Here is a 27,629-nt window from a genome sequence, read left to right as displayed (position 1 = left end):
TCTACTGGTGTATTATTGAACCAGGGTCCAAGGTACACTCCTATTTTACCAATTACTTTTTTTTATTTCAGTTACATGCTTAATGACTGTAGGTAGCAATCACTATGTTTTTCTGGATACATCTGTTTACCCTAAGACCTGTGTAGCATGGTGGGTTAATGCAGTGTGCTATAGTTGAGATGTGTCCAGGCTTGAGACTTGGCAGAGGTGTTTAGTTTCTACATGTGACTAACACTGTAATAAACACATATAATTATTAAAGCACATTAAAGCTCATGTAAGCTCAGCTAAGTGAAGCAGTGTGGTGTGCCACGCTGAGCAAATCTGTGCAAACCTGAGCTAAAAATATATAAAGAAAAGAAGAATGGGATAAAAAGAAAGTGGTAAAATAGGGACAAGTAGGAGAAAAGCATAGGAAGGGTGTAGAAAAGAACCATAGCTATCACTTTCTTGCATAGCAACAGCTGTGCATTTTGACAGATTTTGTAGATTAATTTGGACTCTCAAACCACAGAGAAAGGGTCGAGGACAACATAAATGTGTTGTCAAGCCAATTGGGCCAAATTAGCTGTGTCCAGTGTACACATGTGTGAAATGGAGAGCTATGTAAGGCAATATTTTTTGTGGGACAGGTGTCTTTTTTTTTTTATTTTTTAATAAGTAGAGAGTGGAATGTTGGGAAAGGGACATAGGTATGTGTGGGGAGATATGGAGATATGTTGGGTAGGAGAGGATGCATTTGCAGACAGACAAGATAGACAAGACAGCAGACAGGGGTGGTGTGTGTGACACATGAGAGGGTGAACAGTTTGGATGTGGTGGGTGTTGTGGACTCTGAGATGCATGTGCCTCCAAATGCCAGCAGCATGACTCATGTTCCCCACCCATGGGACTGTCGACACTGCTCCTTCAGTGCTTTGAAGGTGGCTGTATTGGAGGCTGAGCCACCAGGGCCAGCCTGCCCCACCAGCTTGACCAGTGTGCCCTCAGTCTGGTGCAGGTCAGGCTCATAGGTTCACTGAAAGATCCTGTGCAACATGACTGGCACTTGCCTTTGGGTGACTGCACCCCCTCCACCACTGCTCCCAGGGGGAGGCTATGCCCCATCCCCTGAAGCAGTTCCACCCAACGCCACAGGTGGTGCAAGGAAACAGAGGGGGTACCACTGGCCTGGGTCCCAGATGTGCTAGGACCCAGTGCCATGGCCAGTTGAGGCAAGGTAGGTGGATGAATGGGAATGGGCCTACCCTGATGTGCTGTGGTGATGGAGGTATAGCAATAAGTATAGGTTATTTATGAACAAAACTGTGTTAGTAATAACAGCATGCCAGAACAGTAGAAATAACCCAATTACAAATCAATGCATATTATGTGAGATACAATAATAAATGACAGAACAGTCAGTATGTTAATAGCATGCCAGTAACAGTTACAGTATAAGGCCAACAAAATAGGTAATTCAACAAGATTTGTTAATATACAACCATTATAATACATAACAATAATAAAACACATGCCCCCAAATACAGTTAATTTAACAACCTGTGCTAATAGTAAACCATAAACAATGGCTAACAATAATAAATAAATGAAGATAAGGGGTGGGGAGAGAAAGAAAAACAGTCCATTAGTACCATTATAGGCTATTTATTTGACAACAGTACTACTATCTACTTTATGGGTCTGTCCTTTCTTTATGTGTACAAGTCCCCTATAGCTGCTGTAGCATGTACATACCTCTCAAGCTTTTTGCATGGGACAGTGTGGGCCATGCAGTAATAACTGTGTGCACACAACTACACAGAACACTTGTACATCAGGTGGACCTGTATAACTACCAAAGTGTACTGTGGGCTGATGTAGTGATACTTTGCAATTTAGGTAATCATGTCAATGACAATCCTGTGACAGATGGATTACACACTACTAATTACATTATGTCACAGTGTGACACTTGAGAGACATGTATGTGTACAGCACAGAAAATAAACAACTATCATACCTTGCTTGGCAGGCATGGGGATAGAACCCAATAGCAGTGACTGCAGAGGACTTCTGCATGGAATATATGAATTGGCTGCAACAACTTTTAACAGACACTCCAGGCATACAGCCATACCAATATTACACATTTTATTTATTTCATTTTATTTTATTATGATTATATTTATTTCATTTAATTTATGCTGTATTTTCACATTCTTGCTAATGATTTTAACAGTCTGTGACATCTAAACAAATGATTATTTACGTGTAATATGAGCTACCTCATCCATTTACTCGTAGTTCCTATGGAGAGAGAATCTGTAAACATTACATAACTGATACTGTAATATTTAGTGCTACATAGCACTGGATTCAAACCCTGGTCTGTGTGTGTGGCAAAATGTACTACATTCAGAGCATTTAACAAACTGAACTATTGAGTCAATGCTGATTGCTAATTGACTGATATTTGCCTAGAGCTCACCTGGAACCAAAATATGACCTAGTAGTAGTACTACAGTTTTATACTAGACTGCAGTGACAGTAGAACACACATGCATGAAATACAAGCATGACAAAGAAAGTAGGTAATCTATACATTAGTAAAGAGAATGCAGGTGTACACAATATATTATTAGTGGGTTGAAATATCTGTGGTCAACAAACAATATCAGATCATGGAGGGGCTACCTCACCCATATACCTTGCTAACCTGCTGTTTCTGGATGACAGAGCATTATGTGAACAATATTGGCCTAGAAACAGCCTTGAACAGTACTATATGTGTTAAGCAATACATTTGGCAGCCATTATATTTGCATTCTACATCTATTACATGTTATACTTGACAGCCTAAATGCATACAGCTGTACTGCAATGATTAAAACAAGACAATCCTGATGTACACAGTTTACCTTGGTGTTATTGGTATTGATTCATGTGTTATATCATAACAGTTGGCATTATTAATTTCTTGAAAAACTGCTCTAATTCCACACTTATTGCACTCCAGACTTTATTGTATATACTGTAATGCAGTTTCTGGTATTGTTTCGAGTTTTTATTGCACAACAGTTGTCATTATTCAGGTGTTGCAATACAGCTCTACGTCCACAGTTATTGCACTACATACTTTATTGTCTATACCCTAATGCAGTTAATGGTATTGTTTCATGTTTTTATTGCACTACAGTTGGCGTTATTCATTTATTGCACTACAGCTCTAGGTCCACATTTATTGTAATGCAAATTTTACTGTATATACTTTATTGCAGTTAATGCTTTACTCTTTCATGCTTATTTCACAATGGTTAACATAATATATCCATACTCACCACACTCACAGAGCAACCTGGCATGCACCTCAATGTTGTGAGCCCTCTCCTCTGCAGCTGTTGGGAGAGAAGCACACCATTATGCATACCAGTTTAGCAGACATTCAGATTAGATATTGGTGAAACAGAGGTAAAATTACTTACATACTTGTGGAGCATTCCCTGCCCAAGCTTCTTGGACCCAAGTGTCCAAGAGATCCCCCTTTTGTCTTTTCAGGTCAATATGGTGGTGATGACACTGTTCACCTGTGCAGAGAATACCAGTAACACTGATGAGTTCCCTTGATAGCTGGTCCCAGGTCTCTGCCTTACACTCCAAGCCCTGGAAACCTCCCTGCAGCATCTAGTCACCATGTTTTTTTTTACTAGGAGTCCAACCATGACCCTGGACTCCAGAATCCCTCAATGCTGCACCCAAAAGCGCAAACCTCACCAACACCTGCCATAATGCCCTTCAGAAATATAACTCCAGTGGATTCTGCTATATTCCAGCCTATTGGGCTTAATATAGGCTGATTTCCCACCCTTACATATCATTGGGCAACATTTAATAAAGCTCTGCATTGCTTAGCAGCTCTCAAACCAGTGCAGCTGAGCCAAGCAGTGTGAAAACCCGCAGATCCATATGCTTAACAGTGCTTAGCAGTGTGCAAACCAGCCAAGCAGATCTGAGCAGTTCATAAACATTTTCAGCCGTGTTTATGCAGTGCTTTGCAGGTCTTAGCAGGTCCTAGTGGAGCACAGTGCACCATAATTTATAATAATTGCCATAATTTGTATTTCAAAAATGAATGCTTATTTTTCCTTCCATGTATTCAAACCCTAGACCTACTGCACATGAGGCCATAACTCTACACATTTAGCTACATGGTTATGTGGACTTCTCAGAAACTTTTACATATACTTCTGAGCTACCTAATAAGCATTACTGAGCATCATGCCATGCCACGCAAACCCGCTCAGCTACATCACATTTAAATAAATAATTAAATGCATCTGGTTTCTATTTTTAGATGTCTGGCAGGTGTCTCGGCACCACTTAGCATTGTTGCACTCTGCATTGTGCAAACATGCTTTAAAAAAATAACTTTAAAATAATTCAGTTGGGCAGTGCAGGGAGTGTAATACTCATCTGTGGATTCAGTTAGCACTACACTCCCTACACTGATTCAATAACCATGTTCCTCAGCTCTCCCTCAGCAATGCACCATCTTTAATATGCATGGGCCACTGCTGAGGGGGAACCCCGTGTACATGGACAAAGTAACATTCCATGCAGGCTCTACACTGTGCCTACATGGAGTATATTAAATCCTGACAATACTCTTATTATGATTTCTCTTTCTACTTCGTTTAAACTGCCTTGCACATTTTTTGTTACTAGCAGCTTTCATGTTTTTGTTTCTCCCATAGAACTGTGTTGCTACATCTTTACAAATACTTGAAAATAGTTAACAGCTATGAATTAGGGCACAGGCCATGGAGAGGCAACTGATACTTGTTTGTCAGTAGTTACACTTACTTTTAATTAAAATTAAATAAAAATTGTTATTTTAGTCTTTTGCTTTCGGAAGTTGCTACTTTAAGTACTGTTTCATCATGCAGTACAGTCCTTTTAAGGAGCACTGAGTAAAAGCAGATATTGTTTGTATTTAATTTTTAATTCTGTTTTCAGAAAACATCAAGGAAGGAGTGAGGTACAATATTTCATTGTATGCTGTTTATAGTGATGGTGTGAGCAATCCAGTGTCTTCCCAGATTTATTCAGTGGAAATGGGTATGTATCATAATAAATTACTTTCTGTAACTTATTGCTTTAGATTGCAGGTCAGATATAATTGCATTTCATATAAATATGTTTTGCAGAAAGTCACATGCACTGGGATGCACAATGAAGTTTCCAGGGGCTAGGGAAAGATGTTCTATTCCATTACTAAGAAAGTAGCTTTATCAGTGATGTTAGCAACATTTGTAAACATTTATGATGTAATAAAAGTTAATCTGAGGGTGGTTTCATATATATGGAATATTAGTATGGCAATTGCTTGCCTTCTCCACAGTATGCAGTGGATAGTGTTGTTGCCTCACAGCAAGAGGTTCATCAGTTTGTTTCTTGGCTAGGGTGTCTTCTATGCTGAATTTGCATGGTTCCCTTGTGGGTGTTCTGGTTTTCTGCCACATTCAAAAGACAAGGTGAATTAGACACTCTAAATTGGCCATACGTGTGAGAGCATGATGTTGAAGTCTACTGCATCAGGGCTAGCCACCCAGTGGTATAAACCTTAGCTCTAGGTGATTGCCACTGTTGAAGTGAAATGGGAAAAAGGGGTTGAGGATGGATGGAATTGTTTGTCCTCTGGTGCCAGCTTGGCTCGGTATGTTCAGGAGGTGCCAAGGTTCAACAACATAATGGCAGACTGAGTGTTTCATTACCTCTGTCTTGTTCCTGTGAGACATAACCATTGTGGTGCTGCTTGTAGCAACCAAATGACATTCTGTTTATTTAAATTTGCTAAAATTGGTGCAGCTGCAGATTTGCTAAACCCACAGGTCTCAGTAGAGCTGTGCTATTGCTACCATCTGCAAAGCACTGAAATACAGAAGTGGAAAATTAAGTAGGTATGATCATCAAAGAACCACTCATATGCTTTGAATTTGCAGCTTATAACTTAGGCCTGAGACCATGATGATATATAAATGCAGAGGAGCATAGTATTGCTGTTACCCAATCTAGTATTTTAGGTAGGCCCATAAATATAGAGATTGTAGTTTGAGATGGCTGTTAATGTACAGTCAGAGCTGGTAAAGCATCAAGGACATGCCTCAAAAAAATAAATAAATAAAAATTAAATAAAACAAGCAAACAAGTCAAAATTGCAAAACTACCTAAAAAGAGCCGTGGAATGTTTATACAGGGTATGTAACAGACTTAGAAACTAGAGGAAAACTTAAGTCATTTACAACCATTGAGGCACTGATTACCATAGCTGTAGAATCATTTATTGCCATAATTACAAATTTATATTTATACAACGACTCCCGATTAATATTCAAAAATGTGCACGTTGATTGGTCAGCGTGCACTTTGTAAATCAGAGTTATAGTAATGGAAAAAGGTCCGGTCGCCCGGACTTTTTCCATTACTATAACTCTTTTTTTAACAGCAATGGAGAACGCAAGATCTCCGTTGCTTCACACTGTCTCGCTATGTTAAAGGAGTTTAACATAGCGAGACAGCTTTAAAAGCAATGGAGAATCAGTGTTGCTTTTTTTAAAGCTGTCTCGCTATGTTAAACCCATTTAACATAGCGAGACAGTTTTGAAAAAAGCAACTGAGATCTTGCTTTCTCCATTGCTTTTTTCAAAACTGTCTCGCTATGTTAAATGGGTTTAACATAGCGAGACAGCTTTAAAAAAAGCAACAGAGATTCTCTGTTGCTTTTTTAAAGCTGTCTCGCTATGTTAAACTCCTTTAACATAGCGAGACAGTTTGTAAAAAGCAACAGAGATCTTGCTTTCTCCGTTGCTTTTTTCAAAACTGTCTCGCTATGTTAAATGGGTTTATCATAGCGAGACAGCTTTAAAAAAAGCAACGGAGATTCTCCGTTGCTTTTTTTAAAGCTGTCTCACTATGTTAAACCCATTTAACATAGCAAAACATTTTGCAAGAAGCAACGGAGATCTTGCTTTCTCTGTTGCTTTTGTCCACAGCTCTGATGTACTGTGTCAAACGCATGCGGAGTACATCAGAACTGCCGTAGAATACCAAACAGCTGCGGAAGGGTAGCAAGAAGGCATTATACAATGCCATTATTTAAGAAAAGTAATTATTTTTTTTCTTAAATAATGTCATTGTATAATAGCAATAACCCACTTGAGTGTGGGTAATGCTGGATTTAACCACGGTTGGCTTTGTTTGTCCACTCGGGCTTCACCCTCGTGACCAAACCACACCAACCGTGGGTAAATCCAGCATTACCCACATCCAGGCGTGGGTTATTGCTATATTAGCATATGAGTTATGGCATATATTAGCCCCATATCAAAATAAAGGGCTTGGAAGATGCCGAGAAGCTTTGCAGCAGAAGGTAGAATTGCGCCTTTCAATGAAATTACAGATTATTGATTGCTACTAGAATGTGCTCATGGAAGCAAACAAAAGGGGGTTGTTTCAGGATTCTTGAGGCATTTGTCATGTGTTGGAAATGAGCAAGGGACTAGAAAACAAAAACAAAAAAAAGAAGAAAAGAAGAAAGAAAAAAAACAGGCAATGAAAAGGGTGATTTACTCACCTAATTTTTTTGACACATAATTGAAAGTTTTATAGGCACTGTTAAAAAATGGAGTCATTATTTATATATCTATTGAAATGCTTAGCAAATGCCTTCTGCTTTTAAATTATCACTTAAAATCCAAGAGTGTTACTTGACAATTCAACAGTAGTGAGAAAAGTAGTGCACAGCAATGTATTTTTAATGAACTGTACAGGAGTAATCCAATATAGATAAAGTGTATTTTTCTATGACAGTATTGTATGACTGTGCTTAATAAGAAATACACTAGCCAAGATTTATTCATAGGTTAATATGTTTCATATAAGTTCATAGATTAGTACTAGGCTAACTGCCCCTGTAGGCCAATTTAAGCCTAGCCAATTACCCCATGTGAGAATCAAACTGTGCACCTTGTGTCTGTAAGGGAAATACCTTAACCATTATGCCAACCTCCCCCATGCAATTTTTTCTGTTTGTATTACTGGCATATATTCATCTATAAAACATCCTTTGATGGCATTACTAACCTCAAAAGCAACAGAACACCAGTGTTTTTACTAAAAATAAAAAATAATAATAAAAAAAATCTAATGTCATTTTTTTGGAATGAGATGGAAAGCTATTACTTATATATAAAAATAATTATTCCATTTTTGTCTAAAATCTCCAAAGCACTGACTATTTGGTTCAATAGTTTTTCATATTTATTAGTGTAAAGACTTCCAGAAACTACACTTTAATTGTAAACTGGTTGTTCGGAAAATGCTGAAGTTTGGCCTGACTATGACCCTTCCTACGAATGTCAATATGCTTTTATTGCTTTACAATAATATAAAAATTTCAGGACAAGGGATATGGATACTTGACTTTCTTAAGAATTCACTAGTAATATGACTGACAAATTTATACTTAGCCTGTCAACCTGAACAATTAAAAATATATTTCATTTTGTGAACTGAATGGTTAAATAAAATCAAAAAGACAATGTAAGGATAGTAGTGTTATGTTTCCAAGGAATATAAGTACAATACAGAATTTTTATTTAACCAGACTGTTGTCTCACTCTGCTGTTATCTCACTGGATTTGATTTTGCATAGGAATTATTCATAGGTTCATAGGTTCATAGGTTCATACTAGGCTATCTGCCCTAGGGCATTTATAAGCCTAGCCAGAATGTGTTTGGCTTTCGCCACCCATTTTAAATTTATTTTGCTATGCCCTTTTTCGAGGTTAGTATACTGTGCCTCTGTCTAACAGTGACACAGAAGTGATACCCGGGGTAAACCTATGATCTCCCATCCACTCATCAAGATTCCTCTTGAAGAGAGTCAATGAGGGACTCTGCCTAACCTGGACTGGGATTTTATTCCAGAGTGAAGGGAGCCTCTGGGTTATGAATCTGTCCCTCCAGCATGTCCTATTTATTTCAGTGCTGGAGTTCAAGTCTCTTGAGCGCGTAGCTCGATGGGATTTGGATTTTCTGAGGTGCAGCATGTCCATTAATTCCAGGTTGGACATGGCTTTATACGTCAGGCACAGATTGCCTCTGAACAGGTGGTATGCCACTGAGTAGAGCTGGAGTTTCTTTAACCGGGCAGCATATGGCATCTGTTTGAGCCCTTTGATCCTCTTGGTGAGGTACTTTTGGGGTCTTTCCAGTTGCTGCAGGTGTCTGGTAAGGTACATCCCAAAAGGGGCATTATACTCAATTATGGGCCTAATGAGGGATGAGTAAAGAGGCACGATGACCTCCCCTGATCTAGATGTGAATCCCTTCATGATTAGGTGGGCTATATAAAATGTTTTTCTAATCACTTTGGCCATGTGGTTGTCAAATGAGAGATTGCTATCAACTTGGGTCCCCAGGTCCCTAATTACTTCTTCTGTACTTAATGGATTACCACCTATGTGGTAATTTGTGGGCACTTTGTTTTTGCCAAAGGGGATGACTATACACTTTTTGGCATTTAGCTTGAGGCCATGGTTCTGGCACCAGTTGTCTGTTTCTATGAGGCCCTTTTGGAGGATGCTTGTGTCAGCTGGAGAGCCAATTATGGCGCACAGTTTGCAGTCATCTGCAAACTTGGTCAGCCACAGTCCTTCCGTGTTGGCCTGTACCACCGAGAAATATATACCGAACAAGGGAGGTCCCAGGACTGAGCCTTGTGGGACACCACTTGTAACTGGTTTGGAGTCTGACATGGCTCCAGCAATTCTAACCATGTGGGTTCTGTCCTTGAGCCAGTTTGCAAACCATCTAGTGACATAGGGGTTTATATTTAAGCTGGTGAGCTTATCTATAATGCCCGAGTGGGGTATTGTATCTAAGGCTTTTGCGAGGTCCAGGTAGGCTGTGTGGACCACCTTCCCCTTGTCAATGGCCTTGGTGACTGTTCCAAAGAAATCAACCAGGTTTAAGAGTTAATTCATTTAAGAATTTAGGAATTATTGATTTAAGGGTTGGATATTTGCATTTTTTTTTCATTTTTGCTCAAGTTAAAGTTTAGTTTGAATTTTATTTTACATCACAGTTTTCATTTCTTGGAGTTTTAAAAGTTCTTGGCTTAGGTCAGTTAGAAAAAAATCCTTTTCTATTCACAGACTGAAAAGGAATCCATTCTAGCTAATTAGTGGTAGGAGCTGAGAAATAGGTTTTCTTATTTATCTTTAAGTGTTTAACTGCATTATTATTAAATTATCTGACTGTATTTGATTTTTGCAAAGGATTTATTCATTTAATGTTTGGATAATTGATTTTTTTTTTATTTTTACTCTTTTATTACAATTTATTTTATTTTGAATTTTGTTTTACATCATAATTTTTTCTTCTTGGAGTTTTAAAAGTTTTAGTTATGGCTAATTAGCAAAAAAATCCATATGTTTATCATATTGATCACCTCTGCAGTGAGCTTAGCTATATGAGTTGTATATCCTGCCAAGCAAAGCAAATAATAGCCAACCAGCTTCCAAAGCTTCAGGGCACCTTCCACACATCCAAACTGTCAGGCAGCTCAAGCTGAGCTGACTAAAAGACAAGTTTGGCCCCACAACCCTTCAAATTTTTACCACTACAAAAGAGTACTCTCCTCTGATGCTTCAAAGATCGACTGTCAGCTTGTGTTGTTCTTTTGCTGGGCAGATAAGTTCCCTCTGGGAAAAAAAATTCCATGTTTTTATTTTTGTTGTTGTTTTATCACTTTCCTCTTCAGAAAATTAATTTAAAGCTAAGAATGTTGTGTTTTAAGTGATTGTCATGAGACTGTAACATACTTTTAAATGGTGTGCTTGTTTTTCCTGTCAGTTTTAAAAGATGTGTAAAGTAACTGAAAGCATTGCTTCTATGTAGAAATTGTGTTTATTTTACTTTTGCAGAGATGACATGGTGTTTTAAAGGCATTTACTGTTTTTTAAAGTCCAAAAAGTAATTTTTGCAGACTGGTTGTGTTAATTTGGATTTGCTGCCTATCTTCCCTTGGAAAGATGCACAATGTTTAGCTTGGCCATAGCATAGACTAAAGGCCCCATGGTCGGTCCTTTTTCCAGATAGAAAAAAAGAAAAAAAATTAAGTAAACAGCTTTTGCCACAACAGCAGGCTTGCAATGTGCCTCAGCTGTGGGTAGGTGACTCTGCTTTGGCTATTTCTTGTGCCTTAGGTCACTCATCTTTTACCCTTGATCCCTCTGGTGTAGCACCTACAGCTACTATGGACCAAGTGTTAGTCACATCCTCTAAGACTGTCGGGGTCCCCTCAGTGGGCAAGGGAAAGCCACTCTTGTTGGTCCTGCAAGAGGGAAAAGGGCAGCTTTCCCTGTTGTGTGAAAATGTTGTACCCATCCCTGGGAAAGCTGCTTCTGCCATTAGTTAACATGGATGGCCTAATTTTTCTGTCAAAAAGAAGCACTGAGCATATATCTGCTCTTCCTCAAATTTCTTTAAACAGGAGTAATTTACTGGGTCTGGCTCAGGATTTAATTTAGGCTATTGAGCCTTCTTGTAAAGTAGTTTCTGGTAAAATAAATTGGGGTACCTCTTTTCCTGAAGAGATTCAAGATTTTGAATCTGAACAGGAAGATGCAGGGACAGATTCATTTTTTCCCTCAGATTTCTGATTCAGACTCAGAGGATAGCTCAGTTACTAATTATCCCTGTGAGGGATTCACTTCCTCTGAGACTACTACTACTATAGGAGAACATGGAGGTTTCTCAGTCCCTCAAAAAATACTATGGGTTATTACAGGAGGATTTTCCATATCATATACCCATTCCTCATCTGCATATTATTGCCTGCAATTTTCCTGATAGTTAGCCAGCTGCCCCTAAAAAGGCAGATAGGATGCATAAAATTCCTCAGTCTTTTACATTTTTGTACACTATTTCTAAACGTGACCCAGCAGACATAGCTCTAATTGATCCCACTATTACTAAGCACCTAGTCAATTCTAGTCCTACACTTTCTGATAAGAATGGGAAAATTATTGGCAGGCATGATGGAAATGTGTATACTTCTGCAACTTTGATTTTCAGAATTTTGAATTGTTGGGCTTGCATGTTAAAGTTTGTTCTGACTGATTGTGGAAGTATGAGGAAGGTTTTTATCTGCAGTTTCTTCTTGTGAGGAAAAATCTGCTTTAAATAGTTTTGTTTTTTCCATTGCACAGACTTACAGTGTGTGTGTGTGTGTGTGTGTGTGTGTGTGTGTGTGTGTGTGTGTGTGTGTGTGTGTGTGTGTGTGTGTGTGTGTGTGTGTGTGTGTGTGTGTGTGTGCGCGTATGAATCTGTTAATACTTCTTCCAGGGCTATAGCCACTCTGGTACTGTGATGCAGAGGTGATCAAAAAGTGTGATGAAAGGGGCAAGCTGATCTAGGGAATCTCTTAGATTTTTCAGCCCTCCTTTTCCAAATTTTCCAAGGTATCTTCTGTCTTCTCATCCAGTTTTGGCAAAAAGCAGAATAAACAGTCTCAAGAAAATACAGGTAAATGGATGTTTAAGAAGAAATGGCAAGGGCCTTCCAATATGAATTATGGATTCTCCCAAAACACTCCAACAAGTCTAAATGACTGTTCAAGAGACCTTGTGACCCCCCCCCTCCTACCCCATTCTATTTTTTCTTCCAGAAAGTCTGAATCTACATTTTTCTCTTTGGCAACAGATAGCTTCAGACAGATGGGTTCTGAAAATCATTCACCAAGGTTACGGATGGCACTGAAAAAAATTCCTCCTTTCATGGAGGCAATTTCTCTTCCCAGGTGTGAAAGAGTTTTTATTTAAGGATGTTCCTAGTGCTAAAGAAAGAAAATACTTGGAGACCAGTTCAGGCTCTTTCTTTCCTTAACATGTTTGCAATAGTGCCCAAATTCAAAATTATGTCACTTCACTCCCTGTTACCTATTCTTCCTCTTTGAAGTTTCCTGTTAAAACTAGATTTAAAGATGCTTAATATCACATTCCTATTCATCCAGAATTCAGAAATTTCTTAAGGTTCTGTGTGTCTGGATCACATTATCAGATCTCTGCCTTACCCTTAGGATTATTCACTGCACTAAAACTGTTCATGAAGCATCCAGCTCTAGTTATAGCTCACTACAGGCTATAGGGTATCCACATTTCTCCATATGTAGTGTCCAGCTCCAGTTATAGCTCATTGCAGGCTATACGGTATCCACATTTCTCCATTTGTATTTTCAAAGTGTCAGTACTCTGTCTCTCTCTTGGAATAGAGATCTCTTACACAAGCTGGGATTCCAAGAGATAATTTAAAAGTCTGCCTTGACTCCACACAGGATTGTGTTCTCTGGACATCAACTAGACACCCACAGTTCTAAGACCATTTCTAATACTGGAAAAATAGATCTTTATTTAGATCTAGTTCTAAGTCTTTCCACTCCAGCTCAGTCATTGTGAGGGTATACCTCAGGATTTTTGGTCTCATGGCATCTATGATTCTCATGATACCCCTGGAAAGACTCCACGTAAGAAAGATACAGTGGTATCTGAAATATCTTTGGTCTGAGCACCAATGCCCTTTATATTTTCAAATTTCAGTGCTGGGGCTTGTCAGACATAAATCATTTGATGGAGACAAACGATGTCCTTAAATGCAGGTCTCCCTTTCTCCTTTCCTGCTGCAAAGCAGTCAGTCACAATACATGCCTTGGACTTTGTATGGGAGATGTTTCAGGAGGGATAAAAGTGCAGTAGGTATGGGACACCAAGTACAGATGTAAGCACATAAATATCAAGGAGATGTCATCCTGATGAAGGCATTCAACTGTCTGAACCTTCTTCGGTCCCCAGGACCTCTTCAAGTGATTATTGGCAATATCACAGTCATGTGATACATCAACAAACAAGGAGGAACCATGTTGTACTCCTTTTGCACACTATCCATTTTATCATGGGATATAGCTTCACAGCACAATCTCACTTTATATGCAATCTACATTCCATAAGAGTAAAATTGTGTGGCAGACAAGCTGAGCAGGACCAGGGCAGACCCTCATGAATGGAAATTAGATTAGGGGATCCTCCAAGATTTTATCCATTTGTGGGGATTTCTTCAAGTAGAACTATTTGCTTCCTCTCTGAACAATAACTGGCAAGAATCTATTCCAGGACTCCATGAAAGAAGAATTGGAAGGCAGATGCCTTTTCTTTTCCTTCTGCAGGAATACTGCATGCTTTCTGTCCTTTCTACTAATATCCATGGCACTTCTGAAGATTCAAAGGGAATCCCTCAGGATGAGTGTGGTGACTCCCATCTGGCACAGGCAAATGTAGCTCTTCCTTCTTTTGGAAATGGCCAGGGGCAATTACCATAAGCTTCTTCAAAGACTGGATCTAATCACAAAAGAATAGGGGTGTTTGATGCACCCCAACATCAGTCAAATTTAAGGGACTGCCTGGATGATAGGGTCTTAATTTCTTTTACACACCTATTTATTGAGGGCTTGCAGCAGCTACTAATTTAGGCAAGAAAACCTGCTTCTAGGAAATTGTATATTAGCAAATGGTAAAGGTGTTCCAGTTGGTACCAACAACATAACCAGTACTCACTTAGGGCTAGTTTTCACTTATTTTACAATATTGCTGTGAGTTACTATCCTATGGTCCTTACTACTACTACTCTCTCAGGGTTCATTTATCAGCAATTTCAGCATGTCTGCCTATAGATCCCCTTCTTTCAATTCAGCCTCATGTCAAAATGCTTTTGTAAGGGGTTTGGCAGAAGAGGTCTTCAAGAAAACTGGTGGCTCCTCTTTGGGATCTTAATTTTGTATTAGAGAAGCTAACACTTGCTCCATTTAAACCAGCTACCCTGGCTGACTTGAAGTTCTTAATAGGGAAACCCATTTTACTGATTGCTTTGACCCCTGCAAGAAGGATATCCGAGTTCCAAGCTTTTATGGTGAGTCAGCTCTATCTCATTTTCCATAGGCAGCTGTTGCAAGACAAAAGCGACGCTTAGTAGATGATAATTCCTTTATAAGCAGAAAACTCAAAGTCCAGTAATAATACAAACAATATTCATCCAAAATAAAGCAATACACAGCGTATTAAGCGCTTTCGTCTGGTAGATGACTTCTTCAGAATACAAAATACTGCAATTAACTCAAGTTTAAATACGTAGCTTGCCCAATCACAAATACATTGACATCATTTCCCCCATTTTAAAAAGGCTACAATTACTTAATAAGAGCCAAGTATGAAACAATAATAGGTACATATAAAAGATTTTAAAAACATACCTAAGCAATATTTATAACTAAATAAAAAACATTGATTTTAGTGTCAATAGAGAAGATAAAGGAATTCTATCATTTAACCCAGGAGCATGATCTGCATCAAGCCTAATTTGCCATTTGAGTTCTACAAACTCCAAATACTCATTCAAGGGTCCCCCACGGGGTCCCAAGTCCGCCTGTTCCAAAATAAAAAACAGGAAAGAATGAGTAGGTTCACTAACCAAATGTTTATATAGTGCATTCTTTTCATTTTTATTTTTAATATCATATAAATGTTGATAAATCCTTGACCTTAGGGCATTCTTAGTTTTACCTACATAAAAACTTGCACTGAATCTACACAAGGCCAAATAGACAACCCCTTTACTATAGCAGTACATCCTTTGTGAACTGGAAATGTATCCAAAATTTTTGAGCTTGATTTTTTCTCTGTCCATAACATAGGGGCATTGAGCACACCTCCCACACTTAAAAGTACCACCAGTGTGGGTACCAGATTTTTGCCTTTCAAACAATCCCTTCAGGGAAGTGTCTCTTTTATAAACCACTATCGGGTGATTACCAAATTTCCCTGATAATTCAGGGTCAACATCAAATATTTTCCACTATTTGGAAATAATGTTTTTAATGTCATAAAAATTGGATGTATAAGTAAGAGTAAGCACCCGTCCAAAATGTAAAGGTTTACAGTCATTATAACTTTTGATGGACACCTGCCCTAATAGTGCAAGAAAATGACCATTCATTCTTTTAATCTTAACTTCATTAAAAATATCTGTGACAAAGGTTTCAGGGTACCCCCTCTTACAAAACATGTTTTTAGTATTTCACATTCACTTAGGAAATCTGCAAAATCAGACACCATTCTGGCCAGTCTTACATATTGGCCCTTGACTAGGGCTTTTTTCTGGTGCAATGGATGCGCGCTTGTATAATGCATTAGTGAATTCGAATAGGTAAGTTTCCTATATAGCTGTGAAACAAAACAGTTCTGTTCAAAGTCTTTCTCGATGGTAACATCTAAGTAATCAGTTCCACATTGCTGTTGATAGTAAATTTAAGAAAACTAGTAGTACCATTGATATAAGTGAAGAACCTCTTCAGGTCTTCCTCACTGTTTTTCCAGAACAGGACTATATCATCTAGGTATCGCCCATACAATACCCATGAAGTCCTAAATTCTGAGTTGGTAACAAACAAATCCTCCCACTATGCTAAAACTATGTTGGCAAACATTGGAGCACAGCACGCACCCATTGCAACACCCTGTTTTTGCTTGAAAAGATGTCCTTCAAAGGTTACAAAATTGTTCTCTAATATTATTTCCATACATGTTCATAAAGTCAGAATGGTGTTATGATTAAGTGTTGAATTGGCGCATAGATAGTCATAAAACCATTCAAGGCCAATTTGATGTGGAATAACTGAAAATAAGTCACAAACGTCAATAGTGACTAATATGTTACTATCAAAAAACATGTCCTGTTTAACTTTTGTAAGAAAGTCCCATGAATCCCTAATCACAAGGCTACGTGAGTCTAGAATGTTTTTGGTCATATTATCAACAAACTTGGCAATACTATAGGTTTTTGAGGCTTTGGCATCCACAATTGGTCTTAATGGTGGATTATCTAAAGATTTATGAACTTTTGGTATGCCAAAAATTGTGGGTATTTTTGGATGGCTTCCAAGCATATAGTTATGGGTCTCTAGGGTAATTTGCCCATTTAGTAATAGCTGTTCTAATTCTAAGTCTATGTTATGGTATGCTATATTAATCTCATTTCGTGAGACCTCAAGATAGACATCACTATACAAAAGTTCCATCATCTTACTATTATAGTCAACCATATTCATAATTACCATGCCCCCACCTTTATCAAGTTTCATTATTCTTATATCTCAATGCTCTAAAATTTCACTTAGTAGTTTTCTCTCATCACAATCCAAGTTACCTTGATCAACTTTTTATACTTGCTCACTAATAGGTTCCTGATATCAGCTTCACATAGATTTTCAAACAGCTGCATTAGGGGGTGTGATGGGGGTAAAAAAGTACTAGGCTTACGTATATCTAAATGGCCAGCAGTAGTATTATTATCATGAAAGTATAAGGCTAAATTAAGTTTTCTTGTAAATAATTTAAGTTGTAGAATAGAGTCAGTGAGCGTCCCTTCCTTAATAGGAACAAAATTAAAGCCCTTGGATAATAGCTCAGCCCACCTGGTGTCAACTCGGACCTGGCTATAGTTATAGATATTAAAATCACAATTGTTATTACAAATAACATTAAGTATCAGACTACTATTATTGTCGTTATCAAAGTTGTTGTCAGAGTTTATCTCCTGTATGAACCCCATCTCCCCCTCCAGGAACCCATCCCAGGGTTGTTGCCATTCCTGTAATAATCCTGCCTCCCCTGTCTCTGGTTCTGTAACCTCTCTGACCTCCGTAAAGGAGGTTGCTCTAAAGGGGAAACACTTACACTATTGCCTTGTGCATGCTCTTCAACTTCATTATCCTCAGTACAAGAAATATTATTGGCAGAAAAACTTTGTTGTCCCCTCGGTGGATCTGGATATGCTCTACCATTCTCATAATCCACCTTATCCTTCAATAATTTCCTTTCTTTTCTTGTCTTTAATTTGATTAATTCAGTATCAACATGATTAAACACAGCATTAAAATTATTACGTTTCTTTTCAAACAGCAAGTTATTTTTAATGCTTAAATCTATAGTGTTAATCTCCCTTAATAACAATGACATTTTCCGGTTATTGTCAGATATCAAAATATGAAGTAATTCACACCCTTGCCTGTTAAAAAAATTGTAAAGGTTCTTTATGAAGATATGAGTCCTTCTCCACACCAGTAGGAAATTTCCATAATCGAAGCCCCTTAGGCACCTGTTCTCTTTTAATGCACTTGGTTAAGTATTCATTTTCCAGTTGCAGTTTTTTATATTTCAGAAGTAACCCTCTAAAACTGGAAATCTGTTGATCCAATGTCCCTGAGTTAAGAAAATTATTACTAGAGTTAGAAATTTGGTTAAAACCAGTTTCAGTTTTGAGCCATTGCTCAACCAATACATTGAAAATCACTTCCTGCCTGTCGACAGTAGCATTCTGAGTCTGTGTTACAATTAAAGCCGATAGTGTTATCACGAACCAAGTCGACTTCCTGGTTGCTGTAAGAACCCGTTCTTTGGGCTGGTGTAATAAGCGAACCACTAGTCTCTGAGCCTTGTGTGTTAGTAGTACCACTCGACCCTAAATAAAAAGGTTTAGAAATTAATTTGTCCACTTTTTTGGATAAATCAGAAACTGTTGCAGTTAGAGTAGATACAGATCGAAGTAGAGTCTGCAATTCTGCATCGCCAGTGTCACGCACCTGCTCGCTTCCATCCATAATGACAAACAAGGAAACAAATAGAGTCTTACAAACAATAAAAGGTAAAAGGCAGCTGTTACAAGACAAAAGCGATGCTTGGTAGATGATAATTCCTTTATAAGCAGAAAACTCCAAGTCCAGTAATAATACAAACAATATTCATCCAAAATAAAGCAATACACAGCAGTATTAAGCGCTTTCGTCTGGTAGATGACTTCTTCAGAATACAAAATACTGCAATTAACACAAGTTTAAATACGTAGCTTGCCCAATCACAAATACATTGACATAATTTTCCCCATTTTAGAAAGGCTACAATTACTTAATAAGAGCCAAGTATGAAACAATAATAGGTACATATAAAAGATTTTAAAAACATATTTAAGCAATATTTATAACTAAATAAAAAACATTGATTTTAGTTTCAATAGAGAAGATAAAGAAATTCTGTCATTTAACCCAGGGGCATGATCTGCATCAAGCCTAATTTGCCATTTTAGTTCTACAAACTCCAAATATTCATTCAAGGTTCCCCCATGGGGTCCCAATTCCATCTGTTCCAAAATAAAAAACAGGAAAGAATGAGTAGGTTCGCTAACCAAATGTTTATATAGTGCATTCTTTTCATTTTTATTTTTAATATCATATAAATGTTGATAAATCCTTGACCTTAGGGCATTCTTAGTTTTACCTACATAAAAACTTGCACAGAATCTACACAAAGCCAAATAGACAACCCCTTTACTATAGCAGTACATCCTTTTTGAACTGGAAATGTATCCAAAATTTTTAAGCTTGATTTTTTCTCTGTCCATAACATAGGGACATTGAGCACACCTCCCACACTTAAAAGTACCACCAGTGTGGGTACCAGATTTTTGCCTTTCAAACAATCCCTTCAGGGAAGTGTCTCTGTTATAAACCACTATCGGTTGATTACCAAATTTCCCTGATAATTCAGGGTCAACATCAAATATTTTCCAGTATTTGGAAATAATGTTTTTAATGTCATAAAAATTGGATGTATAAGTAAGAGTAAGCATCCGTCCAAAATTTAAAGGTGTACAGTCATTATGACTTTTGATGGACACCTGCCCTAATAGTGCAAGAAAATGACCATTCATTCTTTTAATCTTAACTTCATTAAAAATATCTGTGACAAAGGTTTCAGAGTACCCCCTCTTACAAAACATGTTTTTTAATATTTCACATTCACTTAGAAAATCTGCAAAATCAGACACCATTCTGGCCAGTCTTACATATTGGCCCTTGACTAGGGCTTTTTTCTGGTGCAATGGATGCGCGCTTGTATAATGCAGTAGTGAATTTGAATAGGTAGGTTTCCTATATAGTTCTGAAACAAAACAGTTATGTTCAAAGTCTTTCTTGATGGTAACTTCTAAGTAGTTAATCAGTTCCACATTGCTGTTCATAGTAAATTTAAGAAAACTAGTAGTACCATTGATATAAGTGAAGAACCTCTTCAGGTCTTCCTCACTGTCTTTCCAGAACAGGACTATATAATCTAGGTATCGCCCATACAATACCCATGAAGTCCTAAATTCCGAGTTGGTAACAAACAAATCCTCCCACTGTGCCAAAACAATGCTGGAAAACATTGGAGCACAGCACGCATTCATTGCAACACCCTGTTTTTGCTTGAAAAGATGCCCTTCAAAAATGACAAAATTGTTCTCTAATATTATTTCCATACATGTTCGTAAAGTCAGAATGGTATTATGATTAAGTGTTGAATTGGCACATAGATAGTCATAAAACCATTCAAGGCCAATTTGATGTAGAATGAAAATAGGTCACAAACGTCAATAGTGACTAATATGTTACTATAAAAAAACATGTCCTGTTTAACTTTTGTAAGAAAGTCCCATGAATCCCTAATCACAAGGCTGTGTGAGTATAGAATGTTTTTGGTCCTATTATCAACAAACTTGGCAACACTATAGATTTTTGAGGCTTTGGCATCCACAATTGTTCTTAATGGTGGATTATCTAAAGATTTATGAACTTTTGGTATGCCAAAAATTGTGGGTATTTTTGGATGGCTTATAAGCATATAGTTATGGGTCTCTAGGGTAATTTGCCCATTTAGTAATAGCTGTTCTAATTCTAAGTCTATGTTATGGTATGCTATATTAATCTCATTTTGTGAGACCTCAAGATAGACATCACTATACAACAGTTCCATCATCTTACTATTATAGTCAACCACATTCATAATTACCATGCCCCCCACCTTTATCAGGTTCTATTATTCTTATATCTCGATGCTCTAAAATTTCACTTAGTAGTTTTCTCTCATCACAATCCAAGTTACTTTTATCAACTTTTTTATACGTGCTTACTAATAGGTTCCTGATATCAGCTTCACATAGATTTTCAAATAGCTGCACTAGGGGGTGTGATGGGGGTAAAAATGTACTAGGCGTACGTATATCCTATGTTATGGACAGAGAAAAAAATCAAGCTTAAAAATTTTGGATACATTTCCAGTTCACAAAGGATGTACTGCTATAGTAAAGGGGTTGTCTATTTGGCCTTGTGTAGATTCTGTGCAAGTTTTTATGTAGGTAAAACTAAGAATGCCCTAAGGTCAAGGATTTATCAACATTTATATATTAAAAATAAAAATGAAAAGAATGCACTATATAAACATTTGGTTAGTGAACCTACTCATTCTTTCCTGTTTTTTATTTTGGAACAGGTGGACTTGGGACCCCGTGGGGGAACCTTGAATGAATATTTGGAGTTTGTAGAACTAAAATGGCAAATTAGGCTTGATGCAGATCATGCTCCTGGGTTAAATGATAGAATTTCTTTATCTTCTCTATTGAAACTAAAATCAATGTTTTTTATTTAGTTATAAATATTGCTTAGGTATGTTTTTAAAATCTTTTATATGTACCTATTATTGTTTCATACTTGGCTCTTATTAAGTAATTGTAGCCTTTTTAAAATGGGGGAAATTATGTCAATGTATCTGTGATTGAGCAAGCTACGTATTTAAACTTGTGTTAATTGCAGTATTTTGTATTCTGAAGAAGTCATCTACCAGACGAAAGCACTTAATACTGCTGTGTATTGCTTTATTTTGGATGAATATTGTTTGTATTATAACTGGACTTGGAATTTTCTGCTTATAAAGGAAGTATCATCTACTAAGCGTCACTTTTGTCTTGCAACAGCTGCCTTTTACCTTTTATTGTTTGTAAGACTGTATTTGTTTCCTCATTTTCCATAGGGATAGGGTTTCTTTGAGCACTAATCCTTCTTTTATGCCTAAAGTGGTATCTCATTTTACTTTAAGCCAACCTCTCCATCTCCCCATTTTCTTTACTGAACCTAAAAATGAGGGAGAAAGGGTACGCTATACCTTGTATGTCAACATGCAACTCAGGTACTACCTTGACAGAGCTAAATCTTTCAGATCTTTGGATCAATTGTTCATTTCTTGTGAAGGTAAGTAGAAGGGACAACCTGTATCAAAACAGACTATTTCCTAAGGCTATTACATTTTGCTATACTCACCATAACAAAAATATTCTTGGCAGAGTTCATGCCCACTCTACCAAAACTTGGCTTCATCTGTGGCTTTTTCTAAAGGAATTGAAGAACCGGACCAATGAAAATGTTCCAATAACAGCCACTTTATTCCAATCTTCAAAATAGCAGTCTTAAAGCGTGCAAGATACTCATACACTTTTCGTCGCCTCCAAATATCGCAACTTCCTCAGAAGACAAATTGCTATTCTTAATCATACATTTAAATAGCAAATCCATAGGCAGTTAAACACTGTTCAATTAATTATAAGAAACTTTTAACCCTTTCTTGTCACAAGTATAAATTACTTCTCTTCCAGTCTATTTATATACACATCCTATACTTGCCGCTGCAAACAAACACTAAACATCTATTTAATAATAGAAATGAAGTTGAAAATAAACATTAAATGACATAAACAATTAAATTCCGTTAAAATCATTAAAATCTTAAACTTTTAAAGTTTTTAAACTTTTAAAACTTCACATTTTAAAACATTCAACTACCAAGGGGGGCAATGGCAGACTATAAATGTTAAATTATTATTTTGTTAATTTATTAGTTTGTAACCAAACCAAAATGTTGTGCATGTAAAACTTAGATCAACATTCAAATATCCTAACCAACAAGTAACATTATACATTTTAAAAGCCTATGCCTTTTAACTAACAGCACTAAATAAAAATTATACCTAATTTATTATCAAGTATAAATATTAATTTATTATAATAAATTAACCTAATTCATTAAAGTGAATATAAATACATTTTATTATTGTTATTTATTATTTATTAATAAAACAACACTACCACATATAACTACCATTTTACCTTTCTAGATTTTTTAACCTTAAAATACATTTTATAGATGTCATCTCATTTAAACCAGGTTGTTGGTTGGCGTTTGCTGTCAATTGCCAAATTAATTCTTTCCTTTCGAGTTTTAGTGGTTCATAGGGCATCTTCCATCTGATATAACTTGATCTATTACTTTAAACCTAAAGTTATGCCCTTCATTTAGGTGGCAATGTCTAGCGAGGGCGTTGTCCAATTTGATTTTTTTAATACTGTAAATGTGCTCATATATTCTCTCATGTAGTTTCCGATCTGTTTTTCCTATATAAAAGGCTAAACATTTATCACATGTTGCCATATATACAACTTGTCGGCTACTACAGTTAAACTTTTCTCCTATTTTATAGGTTTGATTCCTTATTTTAAAGGTATTACCTTCTTCAACATATTTACAATAATTACACATATTACATTTTGTCATGCCTCCGTTAAATCTAACATTGACCTTTTTACCTTGTAAAATTTCTTTAAAATTTTGATTCCTCCTATAAACCAACTTCGGTTTATCGGGTAACAAATCCCTAAAGGCATTATCTGAAGACAAAAGGTGCCAATTTTTATTCAGAATATTTTTGATGTCAAATGCATCCAAGTTGAAACAAGTAATGAAACTACAAGTTAAACCTAGACTTATTACTCTCTTTACTGGTCCTACTTGTTCGACATTTTCCGTTACTATTGGTCCTAGTATTGATCCTAATATTGGGGAGTAAATCCCCTCCCACCGTTTATTTTTTACTTCTGTTGCTATATTAATAATAAATTCTATTGGATAGCCCCTTTGCACAAAGAACTTCTCAAGGAGTTTACATTCTTCCAAGAAGTCATCATCAATCGTAATCATCCTTGCCGCCCTGACATGCTGACCTTTTACTACTGCTTTTTTCTGGGCCAGTGGGTGACTACTAGAGAAATGGAGAAACGTATTGGAATACGTCTCCTTCCTATATATGGTCGCTACATATCTCTCATTTATATAGTCTTTCTTCAAGTTAACATCCAAGTAATTGATATTATCTTTGCTAAAATTAGATGTAAACTGTAGAAAGTCAGTACTACAATTGAAGGAAGACAAAAGCTTATCCAACCCCTCAACATTAGTTTCAACCACCATAAAAATATCGTCGAGAAATCTCGTGTAAAAGGTAATTTTCTCCTTGTTTCCTTCATTTTCAAAAATTGTAGACCTTTCCCATCGTGCCATTACTAAATTCGCGATGCTGGCACCGCATGGGGACCCCATAGCAACCCCGATCTTTTGATGAAAAATTTCTTTATTAAAAAGAATAAAGTTGTATGAAAGAACTGTATCAATCAGTTCCTCTATAAGCTGTATTTCATCAAGTGGTGCACCTAAGACCCTCATCATGTCACCTACCCATTCAATTGCCTTACTATGTGGGATACAAGAATATAAATCTTTAACATCTATCGTCACTAACAATCCTGTAGCTGAAAAATGTAAGTCATTCATGGATCTAAGGAAGGACCAGGAATCCTTTGAAATTTATTTCTCTAACTTAATATATTTCTGCAGTGTCTTATCTATTACTTTAGCACATGTATAAGTCATACTCCCTCTCCCATCGACCAAAGGTCTCATAGGTGGGTCTTCCATGTTTTTATGTACCTTGGGGATACCAAATAGGACCGGCGTCCTAACTTGTGCTTGCTGTAAAAAATTATATAAGACACTATCAATCCTTCTTTCTATAAATAATTCCTCAAACAATGATTTAATTCTCCTCGTTGCAATGTTCATCTCATTTATAGAGGACTTTACATACGTATCACTTTCTAGGATTGTTATCATTCTATCTTCGTAATCACTAGTAAACATTATTGCTAATCCCCCTCCTTTATCGGGCTTCATTACCCGAATTGGAGCTTGTTTTAACAAGATCAACAAGTCTCTTTCTTCTTTTGTTAAATTATGCTTGTACTTATTTTTACTTTCCTTTAAATTCCTTAAGTCTATTTCCATAATTTTTTCAAATAGAAGTAGAGCAGGATGAAGGGGGGGATTATATACACTTGAAACAAGGAAGTCGGATCTTTCATTTAAATTTTCACCCATCAAAAATAATAGGTTCAACTTCCTTGTAAACAGTTTTAAATCAATTAAAGTGTGAGCAACATTGAGTGTAGAACTTGGCACAAAAGTATACCCTTTACTTAATAAAGCAACAGTATCTTCACAAATTTCTAAACTTGTATAGTTATAGATTTTAAAGTCTAATTCGGCATTTGTTATAACTATACACTTTTGTTTGTTAGAACCATTTGACGAGACACTACCGGCAATTTCTACCATTTCCTCCTCTTGTTCTTCTGGTTCCTCTTGTTCTGGTAGTTGGGCTTCGAGGCTAAGCCCCGAAAATTTTGATTCCCAAACCTTCCAGAATTATTATTATATTGATTCTGTCCACCAATATTGTTTACATTTGTAGTGTTTCCCAATTGGGCAAGTCTTTCACTCCTTCTGACACCATTGTCATTATTAAAAGTTTGTACTGGTAGGGGTTGAGATGGAACATGTATTTCAGTTTGTTGTAGTACTGGGCCTGTTCTTTGTTCATCGTGGATATCATTTTCAGACAGACTACCCTGTTCATTAGTTCGTGTATTAACAGGGCGGGGAGGGCGCGGATATGCTTTCCCTTCCCCATATTCTCTCACATCTCTATCAATTTTCTTATTTTTAATACCATTCATCTTTTTAATGTGGTCATCAATACTTAAAAAACAATGGTCATAATCGTACTGATATCTACTAAAATGAATGTCATTTTTAATAGAATTGTCAATACCTTCCAATTCAACCAAAAGATTGTCCACCATCTCTTGGTAAAAGGTACAAAACAACTTCATTTCTATTATTAAATAGATGTTTAGTGTTTGTTTGCAGCGGCAAGTATAGGATGTGTATATAAATAGACTGGAAGAGAAGTAATTTATACTTGTGACAAGAAAGGGTTAAAAGTTTCTTATAATTAATTGAACAGTGTTTAATTGCCTATGGATTTGCTATTTAAATGTATGATTAAGAATAGCAATTTGTCTTCTGAGGAAGTTGCGATATTTGGAGGCTAATTTAAAAGTGTATGAGTATCTTGCACGCTTTAAGACTGCTATTTTGAAGATTGGAATAAAGTGGCTGTTATTGGAACATTTTCGTTGGTCCGGTTCTTCAATTTCTAAGGTTTCAACTTGGTGTTTTTTAGCTGTTTTTTATGGAACCGAACGTTGAAAACGTTTCCGCATCCACTTCACAAAGGGATGAGGGCGATGGTAACCTTACAGCCCTCATAGAATTATTGACACAGAAAGTCGACCGGCTTTCCCAGCGACTCGATGATGTCAACAGATCGCCAACTGTAGCAGAGGCTCCGGGGAACCGAACCGTGGAGAGAGAAGTCGGGCGTCTTACTGCTACTGCTAATTTTGTACACAATACGAATGATAATGTGAATGATATTCAAGGGGGGCTACCTGGTAGCCAGGATAATGTATCAACAAGTACACAGCGCGAAGGAGAGCGAACCAGTAACCGGGGAGATATAGTTCGCGAACCGCTAACAGCATGGTTGCACAGAGGTTTTAACTTTAACACTGTGCAAAGGAATTGTGCTCCACAAATGGAAACGGAGGTAAACAATGATATAAATGAAAAGTTGAATATTTTTGATAGCAAACTGTTAAAAATCCGTAAGCTACAATTGGAAATTGCCTATTTTCGAGAATGCATAAGACTAAAGATAGTTCCTAAGGGTCTTAGGCATTGGCAATTTCCTTCAGGGCTAATTGATGGCTCACAGTTTCATACTGCCCTTGTGGCTCTCTTTGACAGACATGGACTTGAATTATTAGAATTGTTTTGTACCTTTTACCAAGAGATGGTGGACAATCTTTTGGTTGAATTGGAAGGTATTGACAATTCTATTAAAAATGACATTAATTTTAGTAGATATCAGTACGATTATGACCGTTGTTTTTTAAGTATTGATGACCACATTAAAAAGATGAATGGTATTAAAAATAAGAAAATTGATAGAGATGTGAGAGAATATGGGGAAGGGAAAGCATATCCGCGCCCTCCCCGCCCTGTTAATACACGAACTAATGAACAGGGTAGTCTGTCTGAAAATGATATCCACGATGAACAAAGAACAGGCCCAGTACTACAACAAACTGAAATACATGTTCCATCTCAACCCCTACCAGTACAAACTTTTAATAATGACAATGGTGTCAGAAGGAGTGAAAGACTTGCCCAATTGGGAAACACTACAAATGTAAACAATATTGGTGGACAGAATCAATATAATAATAATTCTGGAAGGTTTGGGAATCAAAATTTTCGGGGCTTAGCCTCGAAGCCCAACTACCAGAACAAGAGGAACCAGAAGAACAAGAGGAGGAAATGGTAGAAATTGCCGGTAGTGTCTCGTCAAATGGTTCTAACAAACAAAAGTGTATAGTTATA

General features: G+C 37.0%; 1 protein-coding gene across 1 annotated transcript in view; it reads left to right on the top strand.

The window, feature by feature from the left end:
* LOC122814203 (interleukin-31 receptor subunit alpha-like) overlaps nt 1-27,629 on the top strand; it is a 247,493-nt gene that overhangs the window by 162,171 nt on the left and 57,693 nt on the right. The window contains exon 5 of the mRNA XM_044086807.1: nt 4,996-5,097. Coding sequence (XP_043942742.1) covers nt 4,996-5,097 — 102 coding nt within the window. The remainder of the gene's footprint in view (nt 1-4,995; nt 5,098-27,629) is intronic.

The sequence above is a fragment of the Protopterus annectens genome, chromosome 10.part0, assembly GCF_019279795.1.
Source record: "Protopterus annectens isolate FY-2018-M chromosome 10.part0, PAN1.0, whole genome shotgun sequence".
In the NCBI taxonomy this organism is placed as follows: domain Eukaryota; kingdom Metazoa; phylum Chordata; order Ceratodontiformes; family Protopteridae; genus Protopterus; species Protopterus annectens.
This window is presented reverse-complemented; position numbering and strand designations above follow the sequence as displayed.